The sequence below is a fragment of the Lepidochelys olivacea genome (genome assembly GCF_965140295.1).
Source record: "Lepidochelys olivacea isolate rLepOli2 genome assembly, chromosome: 2".
NCBI classification, from domain to species: Eukaryota; Metazoa; Chordata; order Testudines; family Cheloniidae; genus Lepidochelys; species Lepidochelys olivacea.
Genome location: NC_140412.1, coordinates 222,378,854 through 222,403,877, shown reverse-complemented (window position 1 = coordinate 222,403,877; position 25,024 = coordinate 222,378,854). Strand labels below are relative to the sequence as shown.

The 25,024-nt window shown below is 41.8% G+C and overlaps 1 protein-coding gene across 5 annotated transcripts in view; it reads left to right on the top strand.

The window, feature by feature from the left end:
• The window catches only part of DYNC1I1 (dynein cytoplasmic 1 intermediate chain 1), a 265,017-nt gene that overhangs the window by 185,176 nt on the left and 54,817 nt on the right, over positions 1–25,024 (top strand). For all 5 annotated transcript variants that reach the window (XM_084620560.1, XM_084620559.1, XM_084620557.1 and 2 more), the window contains one exon: positions 22,023–22,169. In XM_084620560.1, coding sequence (XP_084476686.1) covers positions 22,023–22,169 — 147 coding nt within the window. The remainder of the gene's footprint in view (positions 1–22,022; positions 22,170–25,024) is intronic.

The following is a 25,024-nucleotide window of genomic DNA, read 5'->3' as shown; positions in this document are numbered from 1 at the left end:
AATCAGCACAATGTTGCTTTTGGGTATAACTGGACTTCACTGAAACACACTTCTAACTTAAACGCTCTTGTAACAAAGTTTTTTGTTACTGAATTTCCCAGTTCTTTAAGTATCAAAAGTTTAAACTGAGTTGGTGTAAAATATCCATAGGAAGGGTAGGAGACTGCCTCTTCTTGTCCCCTTCTGTGCCCTCCTTTTCCTTGTAGCTGTCAATCCCCTTCATCTCCATGCCTTTCCCAATTCACTGAACCATGCCCCCTGGTTTCCTGTACCTTTTATGACGAGCCAAAAAACAGGAAACATTTCAAGACATTGAGAGAGAAATTTTCAACTCCATGGGCCAGATCCTCAGCTGGTCTGAATTGGTAGAGCTATACTTTTTTACACCAACTGAGGGTTTGGCTTCAAAACTTTCAAACTTCTTTTCTATTTTTTCCAACTTCTCAGAAAAAAATAATGTCCCTGGGATGAGATGTGAGGCCTGTGAAATTTCAGGGGACTAGGATTTCTCCTGTAAAGGTGCACGGGTTTTTAAAACTGGGCTTATGCTGAGAAGCTTCCTTCTCAACTAGAATGACTACTGTTTCTTCATAATGTGCAGTGTGTATAGAGATAGTGTAGACATATTGGAACAGTGTCAGTCACTGACAAAGCAATAAAAATCCGCATGTTTCTTCACTGCTGCTCAAACACAGATTTTGGTGTGGTGGTTTAGTCGGAGTTTCCACAATACATCTGTTTATCTGTTGTAATCTATCTTTCTATCAAAGTTCCTAATTGCAATGTTCAATTAATTTTCAATTATTTTTAATTACCGAGTGACACCACTTATAAATGATACATTAGTAGAAGTGATGCCTTTGGGCAAATATAAAAGTCTGTCAATCTTAAGTAGAAGGTATAATTAAATCAAAAGATAAGAAAAGATTACTGTAATTATTTTGACAGTGAACTGATAAAAGTTTGCCCAAGTGACACAGACTAAGGAGTACAAAATGTCAACTGCTTAGAAACAATTAGAATAAAACACAAAAATTGAACATATACTGTCAGCCCCTCCACTTCCTCACAGACAGCTGCAGTGGCTCAGGAGCCAGCAAGCGGAGCTGTAAACAGGGGAGTTTGAGTGGGAGTTTGTAAGGGGAGTTTGTATTGCAGTGCTCGTTTGGGGTTTGTTTTTGCTGTGGGTGGTGGTGTTTTGGTTTGGTTTGTGTTTCCCGGGCTAACGGGATTTAGGTGGGAAGGCTATGACAGATACAGAGGCAGCAGTGGTAATGACCCAAGCAGTGGAGGACACAATGAAGATGACTGGATGTGGAAGCTGTGGTATGTACATGATACTCGAGGGTACCTGGAAAGAGTTTCATCTGCATGAAGTGCCACCTGATAGAGCTGATGGAAGAAAAGAGCCGAGGATTGGAGATGCAGGTGGAGACTCTGGTTGAGGTTAGAAGGGGGTTCGAGCAGATTATGGAGCAAAGACACAAGGTGGCTGAAGGGAAAAGTTCAGACTGCAGATAGAAGCAGGATCAAAGAACTCTGAGGGGAGACTGTTGGGTGAGGAAAGTGGACAGTGGAGGTATGTGACTAAGAGAACCAGGCAGAGGAAAAGACGGGCTAGTGAAGGAGAAAGAGCTCAAGAACAGGTTTGCAGAGTTGGAAAATGAAGAAGGGGTGCAGCAGGTGGACACTGAAAGTGGAAAGGCAAGGAAGAAGAGAAGAGCTGCTAGTCCTATAGGAAAATGGGAAGAGTCAATGGAGACAACACCAAATATGAGTGACAGGAGGATACAGGATGGGTTGAAGAGGATTACAAAGGAGAATAGGAATGGAAAGGACTTGCAGCCAGAGGGAACAGGGGATAGACTGGAGAATAGCACCGTCACCAAGAAAAGGCAGGTCTACGTGATTGGGGACTCCTTACTGAGAAGGATAGACAGGCCTGTAACCAGAGCTGATCCAGAGAATAGAAGGGTGTGCTGTCTTCCAGGTGCTAAGATACGGGATGTAGACCTGAGGTTGAAAAGTATCCGAAAGGGAGCGGGAAAGAATCCCCTAATTATCCTTCATGCGGGAACAAACAATACCTGTAGATTCTCGCTGGAACATATCAAGGGAGACTATGCCAGGCTGGGGAAGATGCTTAAGGAAATCGAGGCTAAGGTGATCTTTAGTGGGATTTTGTCTGTTCCTAGAGAAGGGCAACAAAGGAGTGACAAGATTATGACTATCAAGAGATGGCTTAGGCAGCGGTGCTATAAGGAGGGCTTTGGGATGTATGGCCACTGGGAAGCATTCATGGACACAGGAGTGTTCTCTCGGGATGGACTTCATCTGAGTAGGGAAGGAAATAGACATCTAGGATGGAGGCTGGCACAACTGATTAAGAGAGCTTTAAACTAGGAATTTGGGGGAGATGGTTGGGAGATGTCCAGGTAATCTCCACTCCGGATTTTAGCATTGAGAGGGAAGAAAATGAAGTAAGAAAGGATACAGCCGTGGGTAGGAGAATGGACATAAGGAGGAAGGGTAGTGTGGATACCAGTCTCATAGGTCATACTGGCGGTAGAATATTCGTTCCTAATCGGGTGAAGAAAGTGAGGGAGGCCAAACAGTAAAAATTAAGATGTTTGTACACCAATGCAAGGAGCGTAGGTAACAAAATGGAGGAACTAGAGCTACTGGTGCAGGAAGTGAAACCAGATATTATAGGGATAACAGAAACATGGTGGACTAGTAGTCATGACTAAAGTACAGGTATTGAAGCGTATGTGCTGTTTAGGAAAGACAGAAATAAAGGTAAAGGTGGTGGAGTAGCATTGTACATAAATGATGAGGTCGAATGTAAAGAAATAAGAAGCGATGGAATGGATAAGACAGAGTCTGTCTGGGCAAAAATCACATTGGGGAAGAAAACTACTAGAGCCTGCCCTGGGATAGTGCTTGGGGTGTGCTATAGACTGCCAGGATCTAATTTGGATATGGATAGAGCCCTCTTTAATGTTTTTAATGAAGTAAATACTAATGGGAACTGCATGATCATGGGAGACTTTAACTTCCCAGATATAGACTGGAAGACAAGTACTAGTAATAATAATAGGGCTCAGATTTTCCTAGATGCGATAGCTGATGGATTCCTTCATCAAGTAGTTGCTGAACCGACTAGAGGGGATGCCATTTTAGATTTGGTTTTGGTGAGTAGTGAGGACCTCATAGAGGAAATGGTTGTAGGGGACAACCTTGGGGACAAGTGATCATGAGCTAATTCAGTTCAAACTGAATGGAAGGATAAACAAAAATAAATCTGCGACTAAGGTTTTTGATTTCAAAAGGGCTAACTTTAAAAAATAAGGAAATTGGTTAGGGAAGTTTATTGGACTGAAGCACTTATGGATCTACAGGCGGAGAAGGCCGGGGATTACTTTAAGTTAAAGCTGGAGAATCTCTCGGAAGCCTGCATCCCAAGAAAGGGGAAAAAAATTCATAGGCAGGAGTTGTAGACCAAGTTGGATGAGCAAACATCTCAGAGAGGTGATTAAGAAAAAGCAGAAAGCCTACAAGGAGTGGAAGATTGGAGGGATCAGCAAGGAAAGCTACCTTACTGAGGTCAGAACATGTAGAGATAAATGAGACAGGCTAAAAGTCATGTAGAGTTGAACCTTGCAAAGGGAATTAAAACCAATAGTGAAAGGTTCTGTAGCTATATAAATAAGAAGAAAAAAAGAAAAGAAGAGGTGCGACCGCTAAACACTGAGGATGGAGTGGAGGTTAAGGATAGTCTAGGCATGGCCCAATATCTAAACAAATACTTTGTCTCAGTCTTTAATAAGGATCTTAGGGATAATGGTAGCATGACAAATGGGAATGAGAATATGGAGGCAGATATTACCATATCTGAGGTAGAAGTGAAACTCGAACAGCTTAATGGGACTAAATCGGGGGGCCCAGATGATCTTCATCTGAGAATATTAAAGGAACTGGCACATGAAATTGCAAGCCCATTAGCAAGAATTTTTAATGAATCTGTAAACTCAGGGGTTGTACCGTATGACTGGATAATTGCTAACATAGTTCCTATTTTTAAGAAAGGAAAAAAAGGTGATCTGGCTAACTGCAGGCCTGTTAGTGTGACATCCGTAGTATGCAAGGTCTTGGAAAAAGTTTTGAAGGAGAAAGTAGTTAAGGACAGTGAGGTCAATGGTAATTGGGACAAAATGCAACATGGTTTTACAAAAGGTAGATCATGCCAAACCAACCTGATCTCCTTCTTTGAGACAGTAACTGATGTTTTAGACAAAGGAAATGCAGTGGATCTAATTTACCTAGATTTCAGTAAGGCATTTGATACAGTGCCACATGGGGAATTATTAGTTAAATTGGAAAAGATGGGGATCAATATGAAAATTGAAAGGTGGATAAGGAATTGGTTAAAGGGGGGACTACATCGGGTCCTACTGAAAGGTGAACTGCCAGGCTGGAGGGAGGTTACCAGTGTAGTTCCTCAGGGATCAGTTTTGGGACCAATCTTATTTAATCTTCTTATTACTGACCTCAGCACAAAAAGTGGGAGTGTGCTAATAAAGTTTGTGGATGACACAAAGCTGGGAGGTATTGCCAATTTAGAGAGAGACCGGGATATCATACAGGAAGATCTGGATGACCTTGTAAACTGGAGTAATATTAATAGGATGAAATTTAATAGTGAGAAGTGTAAGGTCATGCATTTAGGGATTAATAACAAGCTTTTTTGTTATAAGCTGGGGATGCATCAATTGGAAGTAACAGAGGAGGAGAAGGACCTTGAAGTATTGGTTGACCACAGGATGACTATGAGGCGCCAATGTGATATGGCCATGAAAAAAGCTAATGCGATCTTGTGATGCATCAGGTGAGGTGTTTCCAGTAAAGATAAGGAGGTGTTAGTACCATTATACAAGGCACTGGTGAGACCTCATCTGGAATATTGTGTGCAGTTCTGGTCTCCCATGTTTAAGAAGGATGAATTCAAACTGGAACAGGTACAGAGAAGGGCTATTAGGATGATCCGAGGAATGAAAAACCTGTCTTATGAAAGGAGACTCAAGGAGCTTGGCTTGTTTAGCCTAACCAAAAGAAGGTTGAGGGGAGATATGATTGTTCTCTATTAATATATCAGAGGGATAAATACTGGGGAGGGAGAGGAATTATTTAAGCTCAGTACCAATGTGGACACAAGAACAAATGGATATAAACTGGCCATCAGGAAGTTTAGACTTGAAATTAGACAAAGGTTTCTAACCATCAGAGGAGTGTAGTTCTGGAACAGCCTTCCAAGGGAAGCAGTGGGGGCAAAAGACCTATCTGGCTTCAAGATTAAACTCAATAAGTTTATGGAGGAGATGGTATGATGGGATAATATGATTTTGGCAATTAATTGATCTTTGACTATTAGTGGCAAATAGGCCCAATGGCCTGTGACGGTTAGATCGGGTGGGATCTGAGTTACTACAGAGAATTCTTTCCTGGCTGTCTGGCTGGTGAGTCTTGCTCACATGCTCAGGTTTTAGCTGATCGCCATATTTGGGGTCAGAAAGGAATTTTCCTCCAGGGCAGATTGGCAGAGGCCTTGGGGTGTTTTCACCTTCCCCTGCAGCGTGGGGCATGGGTCACTTGCTGTAGGATTCTCTGCACCTTGAAGTCTTTAAACCATGATTTGAGGACTTCAGTAGCTCATACGTAGTTTAGGGGTTTGTTACAGGAGTAGCTGGGTGTGATTCTGTGGCCTGCATTGTGCAGGAGGTCAGATTAAATGATCATAATGGTCTCTTCTGACCTTAAAGTCTATGAGTCTATTAAAGTCATCTGATATCTATACCTGGAAAAACATTAATTGGCTCAGCCAAGCTCCACTCCACATAGGACTCAAAGGTCTTTGGGAGATATAAAGGAGGCTCTATACCTCTTATGGTCTTCTCTTCCTTCCCCCTTAACTCTGAGGTTATCCAGGAGCCAGTTTGGCCCCAAGTGTAAATTAATGCAGCCTCAAATACGTCAGTAGCCACCAAGAGACTTTTCTGCCCACCAGGGATCACCTGAATGTAAGGGCCTCTCAACTAAGCCCACTCTGCCAGCCCATCCACATGTGGAGACACCTCTCTACAGAGGCCCTGATTCAAGACAGCGTCCCTGTTTAGAAAAACTCTGAAGTACTTACTTAACTTTAATTAGGTTCTTAAATTAAGCATATGGTTAAGCATTCTCCTAAATAAGGATGGACTTGAGCATGTGATCAAGTAAGTGCTTTCCTGATCACCCAGCCACAAAGCGCAGCCCCTGCCACTGCTTCCCTGTGTCTGCCCAAGACTACTATGCCCATGTAAAAAAGTGGGAGGGCATGGCCCTCCTGCCGCCTCCCCAGTTCTGGCACTCCTGGGGGGCCCAAATGTTCTTTCTGCCCAGGGCCCCAATAAACCTTAATCAGCCTCTGCTCCTGCGTCTTCAATGTGTGCCAGAGATCACTAGAGGAGAGGATGAGCTGGTTTGGACTGCAATGCTCTCAGTATGTATGGTGGCTTGGATAAGAACAAGTTGACAAAAGCTCAGTCCAGATGGAAGTGATACTGGTAGGTATGGAGAAGGTATGGCAGGAGGCATGTGTTTTCATTATTCAGGGAGTAAGTTCACCCATGGTCAGTGAAGTTTACAATCTAGGGGTACTTTTGGACCTCCGACTTCTCTTGGTTTTGCAAGAAATAGCAGTGGTTAGAAGTGCTGTTTTGTATCTGAATCTGGCCAGAAGGTTTCAGCCTTACTTCTGACCTGACCCTGACACAGTTATGAATGACTTTGTGGCCTGCAGATTTATTGCAAGGTGTTCTGCATAAGGCTGCTCTTGAAGTCTATTGGGCATGGGATAATATGCATTATTCAACAGTTTTAGCTATAAAGAGCTTAGTATAATTGTTCTCTAAAGTCTGCAGGTTCCCAGTTTATTTCTGGCTTCACTTAAAGGTTTTGATTTTCACCTATGAAGAGCTACATGGGTTGGTTGATGGTTGCCATAGTCCTGTTATGTCAGCTGAGATCAGTTAGTGCTTCTGTTAACAGTCACTTTGAGTATGGAATTAGCTACTCCTGTTGGTCTGATAAAGCCCAACTCTGTTAGCTTTTGGGGACTAATGTTAAGTAGGCATCTGTTTACTCAAGCTTTTGCCCGAGGAAGGTGATGGTGGAATACTTCAGGACAACGTCAAATGAGTTCATTCAGTTGATAGTGATCAACAACATTTTGTTTTCTTTGTTATATTTATTTATGCACCCAAAGATTTAGGGCCCAATCCGGTTCCTATTGAAGCCAAAGGGAACATTTCAATTACTTCAGTGTATTTTGGATCAGGCTTTTCCTAAAGGTTACAATGGGCCAGATTTTTAAAATAAAATACCTTAAAAAATCTGGTTCATTCTGTGCAAAATGTATGAAGAGCTATATTTTCAAAGTGGCGCCAACTTGGCCTCCGTTTGTGTCTATGCAACTTTGGATATGCACCTCTCAAGCACTGGTCCATTATTAGATGGAAATGGTAGAATTATCAATAAACATGCAGAAAAGGCAGAAGTGTTCAATAAATATTTCTGTTCTGTATTTGGGGAAAAAGAGATGATACAGTCTCATCATATTCTTTTCCACTCCACTAGTATGCCTGGAGGATGTTCAACAGAAGCTATTAAAGTTAGACATTTTAAAATCAGTAGGTCCAGATAACTTGCATCCAAGAGTTTTTAAAAAGCTGGTTGAGGAGCTCACTTGACCATTAATGTCAATAAGTCCTGGAGCACTGGGGAAGTTCCAGAAAAGTGGAAAAAAGTTCATGTTCTAATTTTTAAAAAGGGTTACCAGGATCACCTGGGTAATTATAGGCCTGTCAGCCTGACATCAATCCTGGGCAAGATAATGGAGTGGCTGATATGGGACTTGATTAATAAAGAATTAAAGGAGGGTAATGTAATTAATGCAAATCAACATGGGTTTGTGGAAAATATATCCCGTCAAACTAACTTGATATCTTGTTTTGATGAGGTTATAAATTTGGTTGATAAAGGTAATATATTGACATAATATACTTAGACTTCTGTAAGGTGTTTGACTTGGTACCACATACGTTTTGATTAAAAATCTAGAATGATATAAAATTAACATGGCACACATTAAATGGATTAAAAAACTGGCTAACTGATAGGTCTCAAAATGGAATTGTAATCAGGGAATAGTCATAGAGCAGGTATGTTTCCAGGGGGGTCCTGGGATCAGTTCTTGGCCTGAGGCTATTTAACATTTTTTATCAAAAACTTGGAATAAAACATAAAATCATCACTGATAAAGTTTGCGGATGACAAAAAATTGGGGGAGTGGTAAATATTGAAGACGACAAGTCACTGATTGAGAGTTACCTAGATTGCTTAGTAAATTGGATGCAAGCAAACAATATGCATTTTAATAAGGCTAAATGTAAATGTGTACATCTAAGAATATAGTGTGTCGGTCATATTTACAGATTGGGGGACTCTATCCTGGGAAGTAGTGATTCTGAAAAAGATTTGGGGGGCATGGTGGATAATCAACTTAACATGAGCTCCTAATGTGTCACTGTGGCCAAAAAGCCTAATGTGATACTGAGATGCATAAATAGGGGAATGTGAGTAATAGAGAGGTGGTTTTACCTCTGTATTTGGCATTGGTGTGACTGCTGCTGGAATATTGTGCCCAGTTATGGTGCCTGCAATTCAAGAACAGTGTTGGTAAATAATAGCGGGTTCAGAGAAGAGCCACAACAATGATTAAAGGGTTAGAAAACCTGCCTTACAGTGATTGACTTAAATAGTTCAATCTATTTAGCTTAACAAAGACATTAAGGACTTGATTACAGTCTATAAGTAACTACATGGGGAACAAATATTTAATAATGGGCTCTTCAATCTAGCAGAGAAAAGTATAACATGATCCAATGGCTGGAAGTTGAAGCTAGACAAATTCAAACTAGAAATAACGTGTAAATGTTTGACCGTGAGGGTAATTAAGCATTGGAACAAGTGATTGTGGTGGATTCTCCATCACTGATAATTTTTAAATCAAGATTGGATGTTTTCCTAAAAGATCTGCTTTAGGAATTTTCTGGGGGAAGTTCCATGCCTTGGGTTATAGAGGTGGTCAGACTACTGATGATCCCTTTTAGCCTTGGAATCTATGAATGTTTGAATCTATGAGTCACTGACTCTATTTTAGAGTGCATAAAATGGTCCTATCACTAAGTCTTTGGTGAATAAACAAATCTGACAGTGAACAGGTTTGACCAAAGTCAACTAACTTGAACTCCTTCCATTTCTGTACAAATGGGTGCTGCTCACGTTCTGTAAATTCTATCACCTGCAGGCACAGGTAATTCACAAATAATGTAAGTATGACTTTGAGCATGCATAGGAGGCCCCTTTTGAAAAGTTGTCCAAAAATAAATATACTGTATCTTTTAGAACACTTTTGGCACTTAATACAGTACATTCTGTAGTGTTTGAAAAAGTGAGCTGTAGAGGTAATGAAAGAGAATAACTAAGGTATCTATTTAATCTTGTATCAGCAGCTTTTATTTATATTAAAATATATTCACTACATAAATCAGGGACTGCACATAAGGATGAAAACAGATATTTTCAAGTCTTAGCGGAAGTAGCATTTTTGAATGTGGGATTGATTTAAGAATATTTTGCTACAGTATTTGTCAGTTGTTTTAATCAAACTGGCCCTGAAATTCTACACCAGACCTTGTCTTTAAGCAGTTATGGTAAGTTGGAGAAAACAAAGAATTTTCATATTTCTTTATGACCTGTTGGGAATGAAGAGTAAAGCATTTCAAATGGAGCTATAAAGTCAAACTTAAGATCTTTTGTTTCAGTTCAGTTATGGGCCCTTTGTGAATTATTGCAGACAATTCTTGATAATTTATCACACTGATTTTCTTAACTTGGATGAAGCCCAAACACAACTGAGGTAACATGCAGATTGAATTACCGCTTACTTAAAAGGAGGGTGGTCTCACCAGGGTAGAATGGGGTTCATTGACAGGCTGAGGGCCTTCCTTTTTAGCTACCTATGTTGTACTTAACCCTTTAACATTAGAAGCCCCGTTCAATAAAATAGGTAATGACGAAAATGAAAAGTGTAGCATTATTTTACCAGCACATGAAAAGAGAGCTGTACACATCTTCTCTGGCAAACAGTCCAGAGAAGTTCAAAAGATAAGATGCACATCTCACTGTGAATTAGCTATGAAATGCATTTGGTGTCAATACTTTTTGGCATTGCTGAATCCCTGGCTGCTGACAGCCACGTTGCTTTAAAAAAAGACATTTGTTTAATTTGTATTGATCTAGGAGCAGCTTTACACAGGTATTTAGGTTTACAAAACTCCCACTAGATGCCTATCTGCATCTTTAGGCACCGACATACTTTTGTAAACCTGGCTTCTCCTCACTGCAATTAGACAATGTACGGTAGGGCTGGAAGAAGAGGACGGTCTGCTGCTTTGGATGATTTATGTTGCAGTTCCTTTAGTATTGTGTTTTTAAATTGTGTCACTGGTGCCCAGAGCTTTGGATGGGCATCTATGGATCTGGAGTTGCTTTATTTTAAATCAAAATCTAAATTAACACATGAATGGATCAGTGTGTGGCCATGCAGTGCTTTACAGAGACTATAAATACTTTCTGTTTGTTTTAGTGTGACAGTCATAAGGTGATCATTAAAACAATTTATTTACATATTTGACATTTTTTAATGGTTGGGCCAGTATTGAAGCAGGTCGGAAGTAGGTTATATTCTCTTACACTGGGTTCCCATACTGCCAATGACATAAAATTGATATCACGTTTTACCAAAATAGCCACCGCTGGCAGCAGAGTCAGAACAGTCAATGGAAAACTAAACACACTGGTTTGCCATATACCATGTGCAACCCTCCCCATTTCTAAAGGGTTGTTCAATGTGTAAGGCAGCGGCAAATGTTGCCCACTCTTTTCAAAAGCAATTCCATTTATTCAGGATACAAACTGCTTCTAAGTGTCTGACTTTCCTTATTGATGGGCTGAGTAAATGTTATGAATTATTTTATTTTATCATTATGGTAGTGCATAGAGACCTCAACTGAGAGCCTATTGAGCGAGACAGCTTACACGCAGATAGAGATAGAGTCCCTGTCCCAAAGAATTTACAGTCTAAGGTTCGAATCCTGCAAATACCAATAAGTGCTTAACTTCAGTCATGTGAGGAGTCCCATTTATAGGATTATGGCCTACTTAAAAAGATAAACAAAGGAAATGTTATCTTCCTCCTTTAACAAATAGGGAACTGTGGGACAGGGAGATTAAGGGCTCAGTCCTGAGCACGCATGTCCCGATTAGGTAAAACTCTTAAGCTAATGCTTAATATTAAGCACTTTAATAGCCTCATGAGCTTTAAGCACAATCTCCTATTAAGTAAGGTACAAAACACACTTGTCTTGATGTGCTATGCTTATAAGAAGTTCTCATTATTATTTCTCAATGCTTCTCAAACTAACAATCTCAGAATGATGTTCAGAAAAGACTGCATACTTACAGTTTTGCCATTATTTCATAGCTTTGGCTTATGAAGCTGAATACCATTAAGGAATGTGTTTTTTGAAGAGCTAAAGCTCAGGTTCCCTTTTCTCAGGAGCAGTTTGTGGGTGTAGATCTGATGTGTTGTTTAACTACATGGTTTGCACCTGCAGACACACAGCTTAATGTGCAAAACCTCAGATTTGTGCCCTTAGTTGAATTTATAGGTACAAAAATGGATGCCCTTTTTAAAAGAAAAAAGAAAAGGAGTACTTGTGGCACCTTAGAGACTAACAAATTTATTTGAGCATAAGCTTTTGTGAGCTACAGCTCACTTCATCGGCCACTGTGCTCAAATACAGCTGCTATACAATATGCTTGGATGTCAGAGCTGTTGCATACCTGCCTTGTAAACCTCTCTAAGAAGCAGCTGAGTTTCCTGACATGCTGTTTGCCTTCTTTTAAAGAACTTAGTACTTTTTCAATAAAAATAAATTTAATTTGTGGCTACATTTCAAGTCAGTTGGTCTGATGGTAGAAATGGAGAAGTACCAGCTTTGGATTTAGAGCAGTCGTGTGGCTGAGTCTCTTGCTGTAGCTTTTATGTGGTTGGGTGAGACATTCTTAGAAACCCCAAACATTTTTGAAGATCCTAAACTGGAGACATTCACAATTCCTCCCTCCCTTTTTGCCATTAATCCTTCATGTTTTAACAAGCACTGAAGTTAATGCAACCTACACTCTTTCCTGTCAAACTGGGCCCCCTCCCTCTTTTTTTCCTCTTGAATAAAGCAATCTGTTCCTTCCAGTCCATACTCTTGTAAATCAAAGGGATAGATGTCAACACACACCATACCCAAGCATAAACTTCCCTTTTTTAATTAAATGGGATTCTGACATTTGGTTTGAAGAAGTGTTTGTTTTTGTAAAAATATGTGAAGGATATCAGCTGCTTTTATTTAGTTTTTAGTAAAAACTGAATTTCCTCTGATACCACAAATAATTGTGCAAAATCCTTTTGGATGCCATTTCACAGTTCCTTACAGGGAGAGGTAGAGGGATGTGGAGGTGGGGGAATGCAGAGAGTCTTTGCGTTAAAGGCTTCCACAACCTAAGAATCAGCCCTTTCAAGTATGCATCACAGCACAGAGATTCTTTTGTACAGGGTGAAATTTTTCTTGCTTGTCTCTTTGGTTATATTTTCAGAACTATTTGAGAAAACTGACTACACAGCTATTGCTGCCTCTTCTGCTTTTTGCTCAGCCTGGTACAAAAATGGGTTGTGTAGTCTTGAAGCAAACTGTCCTCTCTCCCCCCATCAGTTGGTCCATCATGTCTTCTTTTGAGACTGGAGGCTTTCCAGTATCTTTCTAACTTATACTGTCCAAGCCTTTTTATTATTTGTTAAGAGCCAAGTGTGTTTTGAGGAAGAAACCACCTTGCTCAGCTCCAGTCTCGAACCTGCACCATTAAAGTCAATGCAGGTTTTCCATTGAATTCAGTGGTGTCAAGGTTCCTTCCCCACTCTGAACTCTAGGGTACAGATGTGGGGACCTGCATGAAAACTACCTAAGCTTACTTTTACCAGCTTAGGTTAAAACTTCCCCAGACTACAAACTATTTTACCCTTTGCCCTTGGACTTCCACTGCCACCACCAAACGTTTATCTCGGTTTATTTATTAGGAAAGCATTATTTGGAAACATCTTTCCCCCCCAGAATCCTCCCAACCCTTGCAGCCTACTTCCTGGGGAAGGTTTGGTAAAAATCCTCACCAATTTGCATAGGTGACCACAGACCCAAACCCTTGGATCTTAAGAACAATGAAAAAGCATTCAGTTTCTGAAAAGAAGGATTTTAATAGAAGTAAAAAAGAATCACCTCTGTAAAATCAGGATGGTAAATACCTTACAGGGTAATTAGATTCAAAACATAGAGAATCCCTCTAGGCAAAACCTTAAGTTACAAAAAGACACGGAGACAAGAATATCCATTCTATTCAGCACAGCTTAATTTCTCAGCCATTTAAAGAAATCATAATCTAATGCATATCTAGCTAGATTACTTACTAAATTCTAAGACTCCATTCCTGTTCTGTCCCCAGCAAAAGCATCACACAGACAGACCCTTTGTTTTTCCCTCCCCCCAGCTTTTGAAAGTACCTTGTCTCCTCATTGGTCATTGTGGTCAGGTGCCAGTGAGGTTATCTTAGCTTCTTAACCCTTTATAGGTGAGAGGATTTTTCCTCTGGCCAGGAGGGATTTTAAAGGGGTTTACCCTTCCCTTTATATTTATGACAAGTGGGCATAACATCAAGAGGAGGGTGGTTCAGTTTCATATTGCAAAGCAACACAGACATTTTAAGGAAGGTGAGGACCACAGATAAACTACCCAAGGCTTGTCTGTTAGTGCACAGCAAGCTCGGGTGTATATTTACAGTGTACTAGATATGGGGTTCTCAACCTTTTTCCTTCTGAGCCTGCGCCACCACCCCATATACAAAGTCCATGGCCCACCTGTGCCACAACAACTGTTTTTCTCCATTTCAAAGCCAGGGCCAGTATTAAGGGGTAGCAAGCAGGGCAATTACCGGGGGCCCACAAAGTTAAGTTGCTCAGGCTTCAGCTTCATCCCTGGATGTTTGGGGCTCAGGGTCCCAGGCTGCAGGACTGCTCGGCAGGGCTTTGGCTTTCTGCCCTGGGCCCTAGTGAATCTAACACCAGCCACACATGGCGGCCCCCCAAAACCTGCTTGTGGCCCCTCACAGGGCCCCGGACCTCTAGTTGAGAACCACTGCACTAGCTGCTTTACACTAACTCCCAGTGTGGACACTCCTAGTGTGTGTTGAGAATGCTTTGGTGCGCTTTAGCCTAATGTGCAGTATGGGTGTCCACATGGAGAGTTACTCTGGAGTAGCTTGCATGCTGTAAATCCACACAGAAGCTTGCTGCACACTAACTTTCTCATGTAGATAAGCCTGTGGTCTTCCTGCCCAATGGCTTTCAGTAGGTATGTTGTTGAATGCTAAGGGGAGAAATCTCCCCTTGTAGCCACAGTTCATATCTTGTCTTTTCTGCATTTGTATCTTGTGCAGGACTTCTGTTGATTGCAGTGTGAATTCCATGATTGAGAACTTCTAGTCCCCCTGTTTTCTAATACAAGAACAAGGGGATATCCAGCAAAACTGAAAGGTAGCAAACTGAGGAAAGAGGAAATTCTTCCATATAATGCAGAATTATCCCGTGGAACTCATTGCCACAAGATGGCATTGAAGCCAAGAGCTTTGTAGGATTCAAAAAGGGCTTGTCGTGACTGCTCTTTGGGCAGTCAGGCCTACTGGACAGAACAGTGTCAGTCAGAGGCCAGGAGCAGCACTAAAGGCCAGAGCTGGAGTCAGAAACCAAGAGTTGGAGCCCAGGGATAGAAGTCCAAGACCAAGCCGAGTGGCAGGTCCATCACTACAGCTGTCAGGGGAGCCCTCCCTGTAGCACAGATGCTTCCTGAAACTTCTCCTGGGTTTAACGACAGTGCCTGGACCAATAGGGGACGACAAGAGAAGCTGTCAGTTCTGCCTTCTGAGGAGGTATTTCCTGTGGTATTTATCTCCACAGTGTCTATATGGTAGAGCATGCAGCCCTACCCTATGGCTGCTGGGTAATAGCGTGGAGGTGGTGGCTGCCTGCCTGACACCCTACAGATCCAGGTTCCTGCCCCATCTCTGCTTAACTTAAACATTTATATGGGTAACATGAATATCCAGAATTATAATGGTTGATATTAAAGATAAATAAGAGGCTTGGAAGGGAAACAGCTTCTCATGCTTCTAGCACTAAGGTTTAGGAGAAACTTTTTCTAGGGGAAGATTATCCCATAACTGCCTACTCTGAGTTTCTTGCACCTTCCTCTGAAGCATCTATTGGTGACAGGATGCCAGACTAGGTGAATCACTGGTCTGATCTGATCTTGCTATGTCTCTATGTTGCTTTTCAATCCTTGGTCCTTAAAGACAGGGAGAGGTTGGGAGAAGGATTTTATCTGGTATATGGGTTGGTGGGTATTTTATTTATGGACAGCCTTTGTTGCCTACCTTGAAGGTCCAAGTATGTCTATAGTATCCCTTCATTAGTCACAGAACAGTAAAAAGAAAAGGAGGACTTGTGGCACCTTAGAGACTAACAAATTTATTTGAGCATACGCTTTCGTGAGCTACGGCTCACTTCATCGGATGTTCATTTCACTGGGTCTCAAGCAAGGAATCGGATTCACCTCCTCAAGAATATATTATACTTGCATATGACATGCATCTTGGGCTCTGTAGCACTCCTTTGTTATTCGTTTTGTCTCCTGGTACTGTCTTTTGTGGAATTACCTTCAGGATGGTACCTAGAGGCACATGGGTGGGGAATGAAGCTTCCCCTGGGGGAGGCTACCACCCTGTCCCACCTCTTCCACCCGTGGCCCCGCCCACCCTTCACCCCTGCTCTATCCCAGGCCCTGCCCCCTGCTCCGCCCTAGACCCCGCTCAGCCCGCGGGGACGGGGGGTGAGGAGGGATGCGGTGATTGGCAGGCAGGGAGGTCTCGCGGAGATGGGGGGGTGAGGAGGGACGTGGCAGATGGAGGGGGTCTCGTGGGGAGAGAGGAGGGATGTGACAAGTGGCAGGGACCTCTGGAGAGGGTGGGGGTGGAGTGGAGGAGAAGAGAGGAGGGACTCACCAGGCAGCAGCAGCAGGTAGGGGGGCCTTGGGGAAGGGGCAGAACAGGGAAGGGAAGAGGCAGAGTGCAGGTCGGGCCACCACAGCCCAGGTATCCGGTGGCAGGGTGGCGACTGCACCAGAGGAAGCTTAGCATCCCCATGTACAGGCAGTAATGCCCATTCACATATGCACGTTCATACTAGGTAGACTTCAGAGGTGCCTGCTGCAATATAATCTGGCTTCTTGGCAGATAGAAATTCCTGTGAACGCCACATATCCCTTCTGATCACTCATGAAATATTCTTTTGTGGCCCATCAGATGTCATCAAATGTAGGCACCTGGCACCATCATGGGTGCTGCTTTAGGGGAACGATTTCCTGCACAAGAGACCTCACAAAATGCAGTCTCTGTAGTCCATTTAAAGTCATTATTATTTAGCACCTACGTCTGCGTGAAATTGTTCAACTGGTGGCTGGGCACAGTGCCATCTAAATATATGGACATGAGCGTAGGCAGCCAGTGTCTATGGCCCTGTGCACATCTGATGTGGGTAATGAGGTCAGGCTTCCCAGTCAGGAAAATCCAAATGACTGTCTGTCCTGAGCATCTGTGGTTAAGGGGATATGCCATCACTAATCCAAAACTGGGCTGGATTAATTTTCTAAAATAAAAAACAGCTTTGCCAGCCACTTAAAGAGAGTTGTGGGCCTGTTTAAATTGAGTGCAGGGGTGTAGAGTCAGGAGAGAAAGACATCTGAACAAAGTTGCCACTCCTGTTGTCTCTGTAGCATTCCCTCTGTGTCCAGGGTAAAATAGGTGCCAGGATGTGGCACCTTGCTCCCTTAATCCACAGTTATCGAAAGGTATGTGTAACTTTTTGTCTGAATGGAGCCTGCACTTTGCTGTGTCTATAGTGCAACCGTATCATGTTTTATTTCTTAAATTAAGTTTCCCACAATGCTTTTGATGTTTATAGCCTCAGGCAGAAGTTTTAAAACTTTGTGAGCAAATGTACTAGTTTGCCAACTAAAATCCCCAGCTGTTCTAACCAGTGTCTGCAGCCTCCCATTCAGTTGTGCAATTCTCTAACCCCAGTGGAGCCTGGGCTAACCGGAATTCTCAAATCTAGCAATTGTGAGAGCAGTCCACACTCTTTTATGTGATAGAACAGGCATGATGGAATGCCAGTCAGGTAGCAGCACCACTCTGGGACCTGGCAGCAAGGTTCGTCTTTGAGATATGGAGGTGAAGCCTAAAGTACAAGTCACAAAACCCAGTAGCAGTGATTCGGAACCAATAGAAGACCCACCAACATCCAGAAAGCAAAAACCAGTAGATTGCATATTTGCATACATTTTTGAAAATTTGCACATGAAAATTTGAGAACCCAGGATAGAGGATGGAGTGAAGGGGAAGAGGAAGAGGAACTCCAGTATGGTTTTGAAAAAATAACGCAGGATTCTGACAGACAGACGCTCACCTCACCACAGCATTTCTTCATTTTAAAAAAGTAACCCTCTCTCCCACAGATTTCTTACTGGGCACTCCATTATTCAACACCCACTTGCTCCCAGTTAGATCTAAGTTTGGATCTGAATGTTTTGGCTCGAATCTCGGGCTTTGGGTACTGAAGGTATTGGTCAAGAAAACATGGTTGTAGTTTGTAAGTGGCATGTCTCTTTCTCTCTCTCTCTGTGTCTCTCTGACCCATCACCATAATATGTAAGTACTATATGCATATGGTAAATTGTCCACATTACATTCTCTGCAAAACTCTCCATCCTTCCCTCCTATTATCTACTCTCTAGAATTGGGTAAGAAAAAAAAATAAGAAAAACCACTCTGCATGAGTAAATTCAGAAATAGGCAGTCTACGACAATTCAACTTCCATCCTTTTAAATGGTAGACTTCTGGGTTGAGCAAAATGGGTTCAGTTTTCCTGTCTGTAACTGGTAGGTTTTGTGCTGGTCCTGTCACATCTTCTGGCCTGCACTGGGTCTGACCTTTTTGGGAACACCTCGGTGCTACAGGAATGGGTGATAATTCAGTTCATGACACTGAACCAATTGCATTTGTTGTTATAGCAACAATGTCCCACCCTAGTGATAGCGTTCATTGGATTGCTGGAGGCCCTGACCACTTGTGGTCACTAAATGTTCCTCTGTACTTTGAGTGAGTATAGAGTTGTTAACCCCAATAACCTAATTTGTGTAATTTTAGCTGCCTAAATTCTTCCATCAGTGGGAGCTGGGTATGGTATTCTCCTTGCCTTCCTGCCCTAACATTTTGTGAGGTGATGTGGTATGCCATTAAACTAGCTGCTGTATTCATCAACAAGAGGTGGCTCCATGGTTGCTGCAACTTACTTCATTGAAATATTGGGATGCTCCATTGGTTAATGTTGGGAAGGTGCTTAGAGATTCTCTATTGAAAGATGTCACAGAAGCACAAAGAATTGTTCATTATTATTATTATTTTAATGCTGACGATCAGATGACTCCTGCTCCTTTGAAGTAGCAAAACTCCCACTGACTTCAGTGGGAGCAAGATCAGGCCTCATGTATTTGAGTCTGGAAGCAAGAGGAGGATCACTGGGAATGATTTCTGCTGCTCTGCTCAAGCACAGGGTTGCCCAAACTGTCAGGGGACCTGCTTGCAGCTCTCTCCTATTAAGGCTAAGAAGTGAACCCTTTGTTTTTAAAATAGCTAAATGGAGGCAGCCCTTACTCATGTGGATACTCCCATGGACTTCAGGGGAACAATCATCTTATTAAGTACAGTAGAATGGGGTCCTTAAATTGGTAAATTCTAATATTTGAAAGGATTTTCTCTTCAATGGAAAAATGTTACTGACATAATTAAAAGGACGTGAACATTTCATCATCTGAAAAATGTGAGTTACTTTGGAAGGATGTGTAAAACTAGAAGCAATGTTTTTTTTTCTAAGTCAGAGTCATACCAAAGGGTTATTTTCAAACTTTATGAAAAACACACTTTGGCAGTTTATATCTTCACCATCCAAGTGTATTCTGGGATTCTGGATTCAAAAACATTCTAACCATGAAAACACAACATTTAAAAATACACCGTCTGCTTGGTTTCTCTGCCTCACATCAGAATCTCCAAGTTTGTTTCAGGCAAACTAAGAACTTTGTTGTGGAATGACTGTTTGAATTTAGGTTTCTTAAAATATAAGTGTAGTCTTACACCCATTGTGGGTGTACATCTAGCGGTTCAACCAGATTATATTAGAATCATCTGGCTATTTCACTGCATGTCAGAAGATCTGTCTTCTTAGTTATAAAGTATGTGATGGGTTGATTAAAACAACTCACAAAGCCATTACATAAAGAGATAAAATGTAGAATGTGTGATGTAGGGTTCTTTTAATTATAACATCTGGGGGATCTCTGGAAGTTGCATGGCAACTGAATCATACTTGATTTTTAAGTGCATCATGATGCTGTAGTACTACGAATATTTTTATATAAAGTTACATGCCTAAGAGTCATTTTTGAAATTGATGAAATCTTCATTCTTGATGTTGTAACTCACCATAAAATAATTATGCTCCACTGCACAGCTGGAAGTGAGCTAAAACAGGCAAGAATAACAGCATAGAACCACATGAAAGCTTTAGTGGAGAAGGAAAGGGGTCAGAGAGGTCAGGGAGAACACCCATGAGAACTAGGGAGAAGGAGATAGTGTTAGACTGTTTCACTGTGTTGGAGACAGCTAGGTCAAATGTATAGGATTGGCCATTCCTAGACTATATTACCATTCACTGTGAATATTTCAACTGAATTATTTTAGAGCCTCGTTATATAGCTTTATAGAATATAAATTGGCTATATCAGTGTTAGTTCAGTAGAAACTGTTTAGTTGGGACAGCTCAGTTTATTCTATTTCATCCAAATTGTGGCAATCCAGAGTTGTTATAGTTAATGATAAAAATTTTGGAAGGTTTATTACACCTCATGCTTCAGATCTTAAGGCAATCTCTTACTATTAGAGACCAGGATGAGACCTAATTTGAAAGACAAGTTATGCCACATTTGCCTACAGCAAAGTTCTGACACCTTCCTCTGCGGCATCTGGTGCTGGCCACTGTCAGAGACAGGACGCTGGACTGGTGGGACCATGGGTCTGACCCAGTATGGCAATTCCCATGTCTTTAATTATGCAACCAACTTGTTTAAACAAAGTTTATCTTAGTGTTAGTAGCTCTGTTCATGCAACTGAAGCATGATAATTTATGTATATTTAATTACTGAATACAGTGGATTAATTTGTCATTTCTCACCAATTTAAAATATCTAACCATTAACATATAACAGATAAGTGTGTTACTGGTAATTTCCCAGTTGCTATTAGTGTGAAACAGTCTGAAAGTAAAAGAAAATAATTGTGACCCTTAACTGTCATATTGACACTCTAATGATAACCAACAGATCAGTTAGGCTAAAACTTGTCCCCCTGGGTTGTCTGAGGAAAGTGACATTTGCATCTTTTTTTGCAAACCAAGTCTTTACTTGTATAGGAATTCTCAGAAAATTATATAGTGGTAGTAACTTTTGTTTTCCAATTTCCATAAAATGGAGGCCAGGCACCCAGAATCAGAGACATCAGAAATGGAACATAGCTCCTTAAGGAGAGAATAATGGAACCTAGAAGAGTCCAACTTGTGTGGTGCTTTGTTTTACACAAATGAGGAGTGCAGGGACTGTTCCCTGGTAGACTCGAGGCTGCACATTATTCTGGAGAGAACAGAGAGGAAGTAATGCCATAGCCGTGTCCCCAACTTCACAGTGCCTTGCAGAACAGCGTATTGGGTAGCTTGGGAGGTACCAGGTCCTGGTTCCACACCCCCTCAGCTATAGCCCAATAGTAAGTCCAGCCCTCAGTAAATTAAGGAATATTGCTCCTTCAAGACCAAGTGACGGTGGTAGGGAAAGTGAGCCCTTTTGCAACTTTTGCAAGAAGGAACCTTCTTGGCCCCAAAGCTTGTGTATTGTACAATATATTTGTTGACCCAATAAAGAGGTATTGTCTGAGTTACTGTGTTCCCCAGGGCTATATCTAGATGTCCCCCCAGATGAGGAAAGGATTGGGGCTATCCACTCTCTCACAAACATTCCCCAGAATCTTTTGCATTGCTTTAAAGTGGTCCTCTGAGGAGAGTGCCACAGGAGCCAGTGGGGAAGGTAAACATATTGAGGGTCAAGCAAGTGGGGGCATGGTTCTTCCTGTGGAGGAGTGAGGGAAGGTAGGAGTCTCCCAGAGGGATGGGGACGCAAGAGGGATCCAGGATCTCCCTGTTGGGTTGCAAGGGGGACAAGCATCTCCGTGCAGGGTGAAAGGCAAATGGAAATACTGGGTTTTTGTTTTATTTTTTAAAAAGAAGCCCAGGAAGGCACTTTCCCATCATCATCTCACATATGGTATCTTAGATGGTGGTTTCTCATCACCAGTGCCTAAAGCCTGTCCTGTTGTTTACTTTTTCTCCAGAACCAATGGGACTACAAATATTGGGGCTATTCTTGCATTTTTTGCAAGGATCCCTTTGACTTCACTGGAAGTCCTAGGTGCACAGGGAATACAGAGTCAGGTACTGTAGTCCTGAGAGTATTGATTATAACATGCTTCCTAAGGAACAGAAATGCAGATGACTGACAATTGAACTGACCTCTCTCCTTCATTCTCTAACCTGTTTTTGCTCTAGTCCTCTGTGATGTCTGTCTGCTTTGCCCGTTTTCACCCCAACCTGGTTGTTGGTGGAACATACTCTGGCCAAATTGTCCTGTGGGATAATCGCAGTCACAGGAGGACTCCAGTTCAGCGTACACCCCTTTCTGCTGCTGCTCACACGGTAAGGCTTGATGTCATTGTGAAAAAACATTCAATAGAGAAGTGCAGATCTCTTAGCCTGAGATACCTCTACAATGTTGTGTTTTTTGTTACATGCAAGAAAATAAGAGAATGGATTTTTAAGGGGGGAAAATGGATGGGAAACAGGCTAGGTGACAGCTTCCTGCACGTGCTCAAGGGGTGTCATGCCAAGGGTGATGGATGGCCTGCAGTTGGGTGTTCAGGAAGTCTCCCCACATTGCATGTCCAAACAAGGGCATCTCACAATAATGGTCCAGTGCTGTGAGGAGTGCAAGGACAACTTGCTCCTGATGCCCACCTGGGGAATAAGTCTCCAGAAAGGGATACGGATAAGGCAGGGTTCATGATTCCTCCCTGCACCCACTCTGAACTGCTCCATGGATTGGAGCCAGCACACTGTGTGGGAGCAATCTGCCCTCGTAATGAGAATGAAGTTAATTGCATGGACATACACACCCCAAGCAACTGTGCACAGTCATTGTGGGGTGGTGCAGGGCATGGCAGTAGCTTAAATGCCTGATTTAGCCCCAGCTGGGGAGGGATTATTCTGGGGACATAAGGGAGAACAACCAGGAATAATGGGATGAATTTTAGCAAAGGGTATGTAGGCTGAACATCAGGAAAATTTCTTAATGATGAGAACTTTTAGGCTGCAGAATAAACTTCCAATAGGCAATTACCTGAAATATAAAGAAACTGAACTGGACAAAGGAAGAAAATGATTCTGTGCTGGCAGGAGGATAGATCAGATGACCTAGTAGACCTTTTCCACCTCTCACTTCTGTGATTCTCTGATTATACCTTTGTAATTTGCTGTTCAAGTTTCAGCCTTTAGTTTGTCATGACAATGTAATCCCTGGGTTTAAAAGTCAATATCTAACCATCATTAAACTTAATTTAGTGCCAAAAATTCACTCTGCACAAATACGATGACTGCATTGCCATTTATGTTAGAAAAATGGCAGGTCTGCAATTATTGGGGTTTGGGGTTGGGAAAGGAATCCAGTTCTCCACATTTCTTCCACCATCTGTTTTGTCTGACTCTAATACCCCAGTTATGCTATGGATCACAGCTGCACCATTACTTTGAATTTCCTTAATGTTTGTGTCCTTTTTGTCAACAGTAAGGGGAGGGGGAGAGGGGACTAACACTGCTCAAACTGCATGGAAGAAAACACCGTGCCTTGACGTGGTGATGCAGTAACATGGGAGACCAGGAAACGAGAGGCAGGAAACTGTAAATATAATTGCAGATGGAGTGATTGGGGCCCAAAACTCAGTGAAGAGGAAAAAACTACTGGGAAGGCATGTTCTTCCCATGTGCCCAAAACAATTTTTAGACAAAATGATACCACCTGGGAATGATATTCGAAAACTTGGATCATTTTCCCAGTAGCAGAGGTCAACGTATAATGGTATGAGCATGACACCTAGAAATAGATGACTTGGTTTATTCGTAAGTGTGAATTGTGTGACTATGTGTACAGGTATAAATAACCATTTTTAAACCCTTAGCTAACATGGAATCATGAAGTTTGGTCGTGCTTCAGAATAAACATAAATTAAGTGCTATTCCTACAATCCTGACAGGCAAAATTCCTGTCTAATTTAAATTAAGTCCTGGTTTGCAAAATGCAGGCTCATGCTCATAACTGTTAAACTCAAAGTAGTATATTGAATCAAGAAAATTGTTCTTTTGTACAGTAAGCAGCTAGGTGCTGGTTTGAATGTTTATTTTTATTTTAACAAATATCCCCCATGAAAACATGTGTTTAGTTGTTGTTGCTCTCTTCAGTTAGCTGAATAAATAAAGATCATGTTGTTAACATTGTTAAAAAATTCCTGTGAGTTTATTCCTGCTGATTGGTGCCCAGGAAAGAGAGCCCCACCACAGCATACTCACTAATTTCCTTTCACACCCACCACACAGCTGTATTTGGAAGTACAGGAAATTTTAATTAACACAAAAAGCTCCTGCATGATGATTTCATTTCCAAAATAAATAAAAACAAGCTGGCATCTCTCCTGTGAAAGGAAGGAGCCAATTTACACTTTTTGCTAAGTACAGTTGGTCATCCTTTTTGCTCCTTTTGTTTACATCTTTTACATCATTACTCATGAAACAGACAGCTGGCAGCACTGACTAGAGCCAGGCATTTTACAGGAAGGTACCACTGGTCTGGCAATATGTGCCCCGATGAGTCTGGCCTCTACCTGCCAACTTGACCTATATCGTCCTCCCATCCTTGCAATTCTAGCCTTAGGGCTGCTTTATCAATTTTTGTAGGTGATTTTGTGACAAGGACAAATGCCCATTACAACTTAGGCTGAGCAGACAAAATTTACCAAGTAACAATATGTGCTCATCAGTTTTTATTCCTATGTTAATTGGTACACAAGGAGGGGTCAAGTAAAGGGTGCTTCCTAAGGGGGTTTCTTTAAAAATGTAGCTTTAGGGGCAAATTTTCCAAATCTGGCCTCTGTTTGTGACTAGCACTAATTCGCAAGGGCAATCACTTGTGCATACAGGCCTTCAGCATCCTGTCCCCTGTTCACACAAATGATGGAATTTGTACATATAGGGTCTGATCCTGCACCGCTGAAGTCAATGGAAGTTTTGCCATTCACTTCAAAGGGGGCGGAATTGCAGCTGTACACCTTATATGGAGACTGCTATGTAAGTTCCCTCATTTCTATGCACAAATGATTGTGCACACAAGTGATTGTCTTCGCTTGGATGAATATAGATGGGAGCTGAGTTGAGGCCACTAGTAAATTTGGCCCTTAATTAATTTTCTTTAATTAAATGTAGTGCTAGTGAAAAGTGAAAAGTTT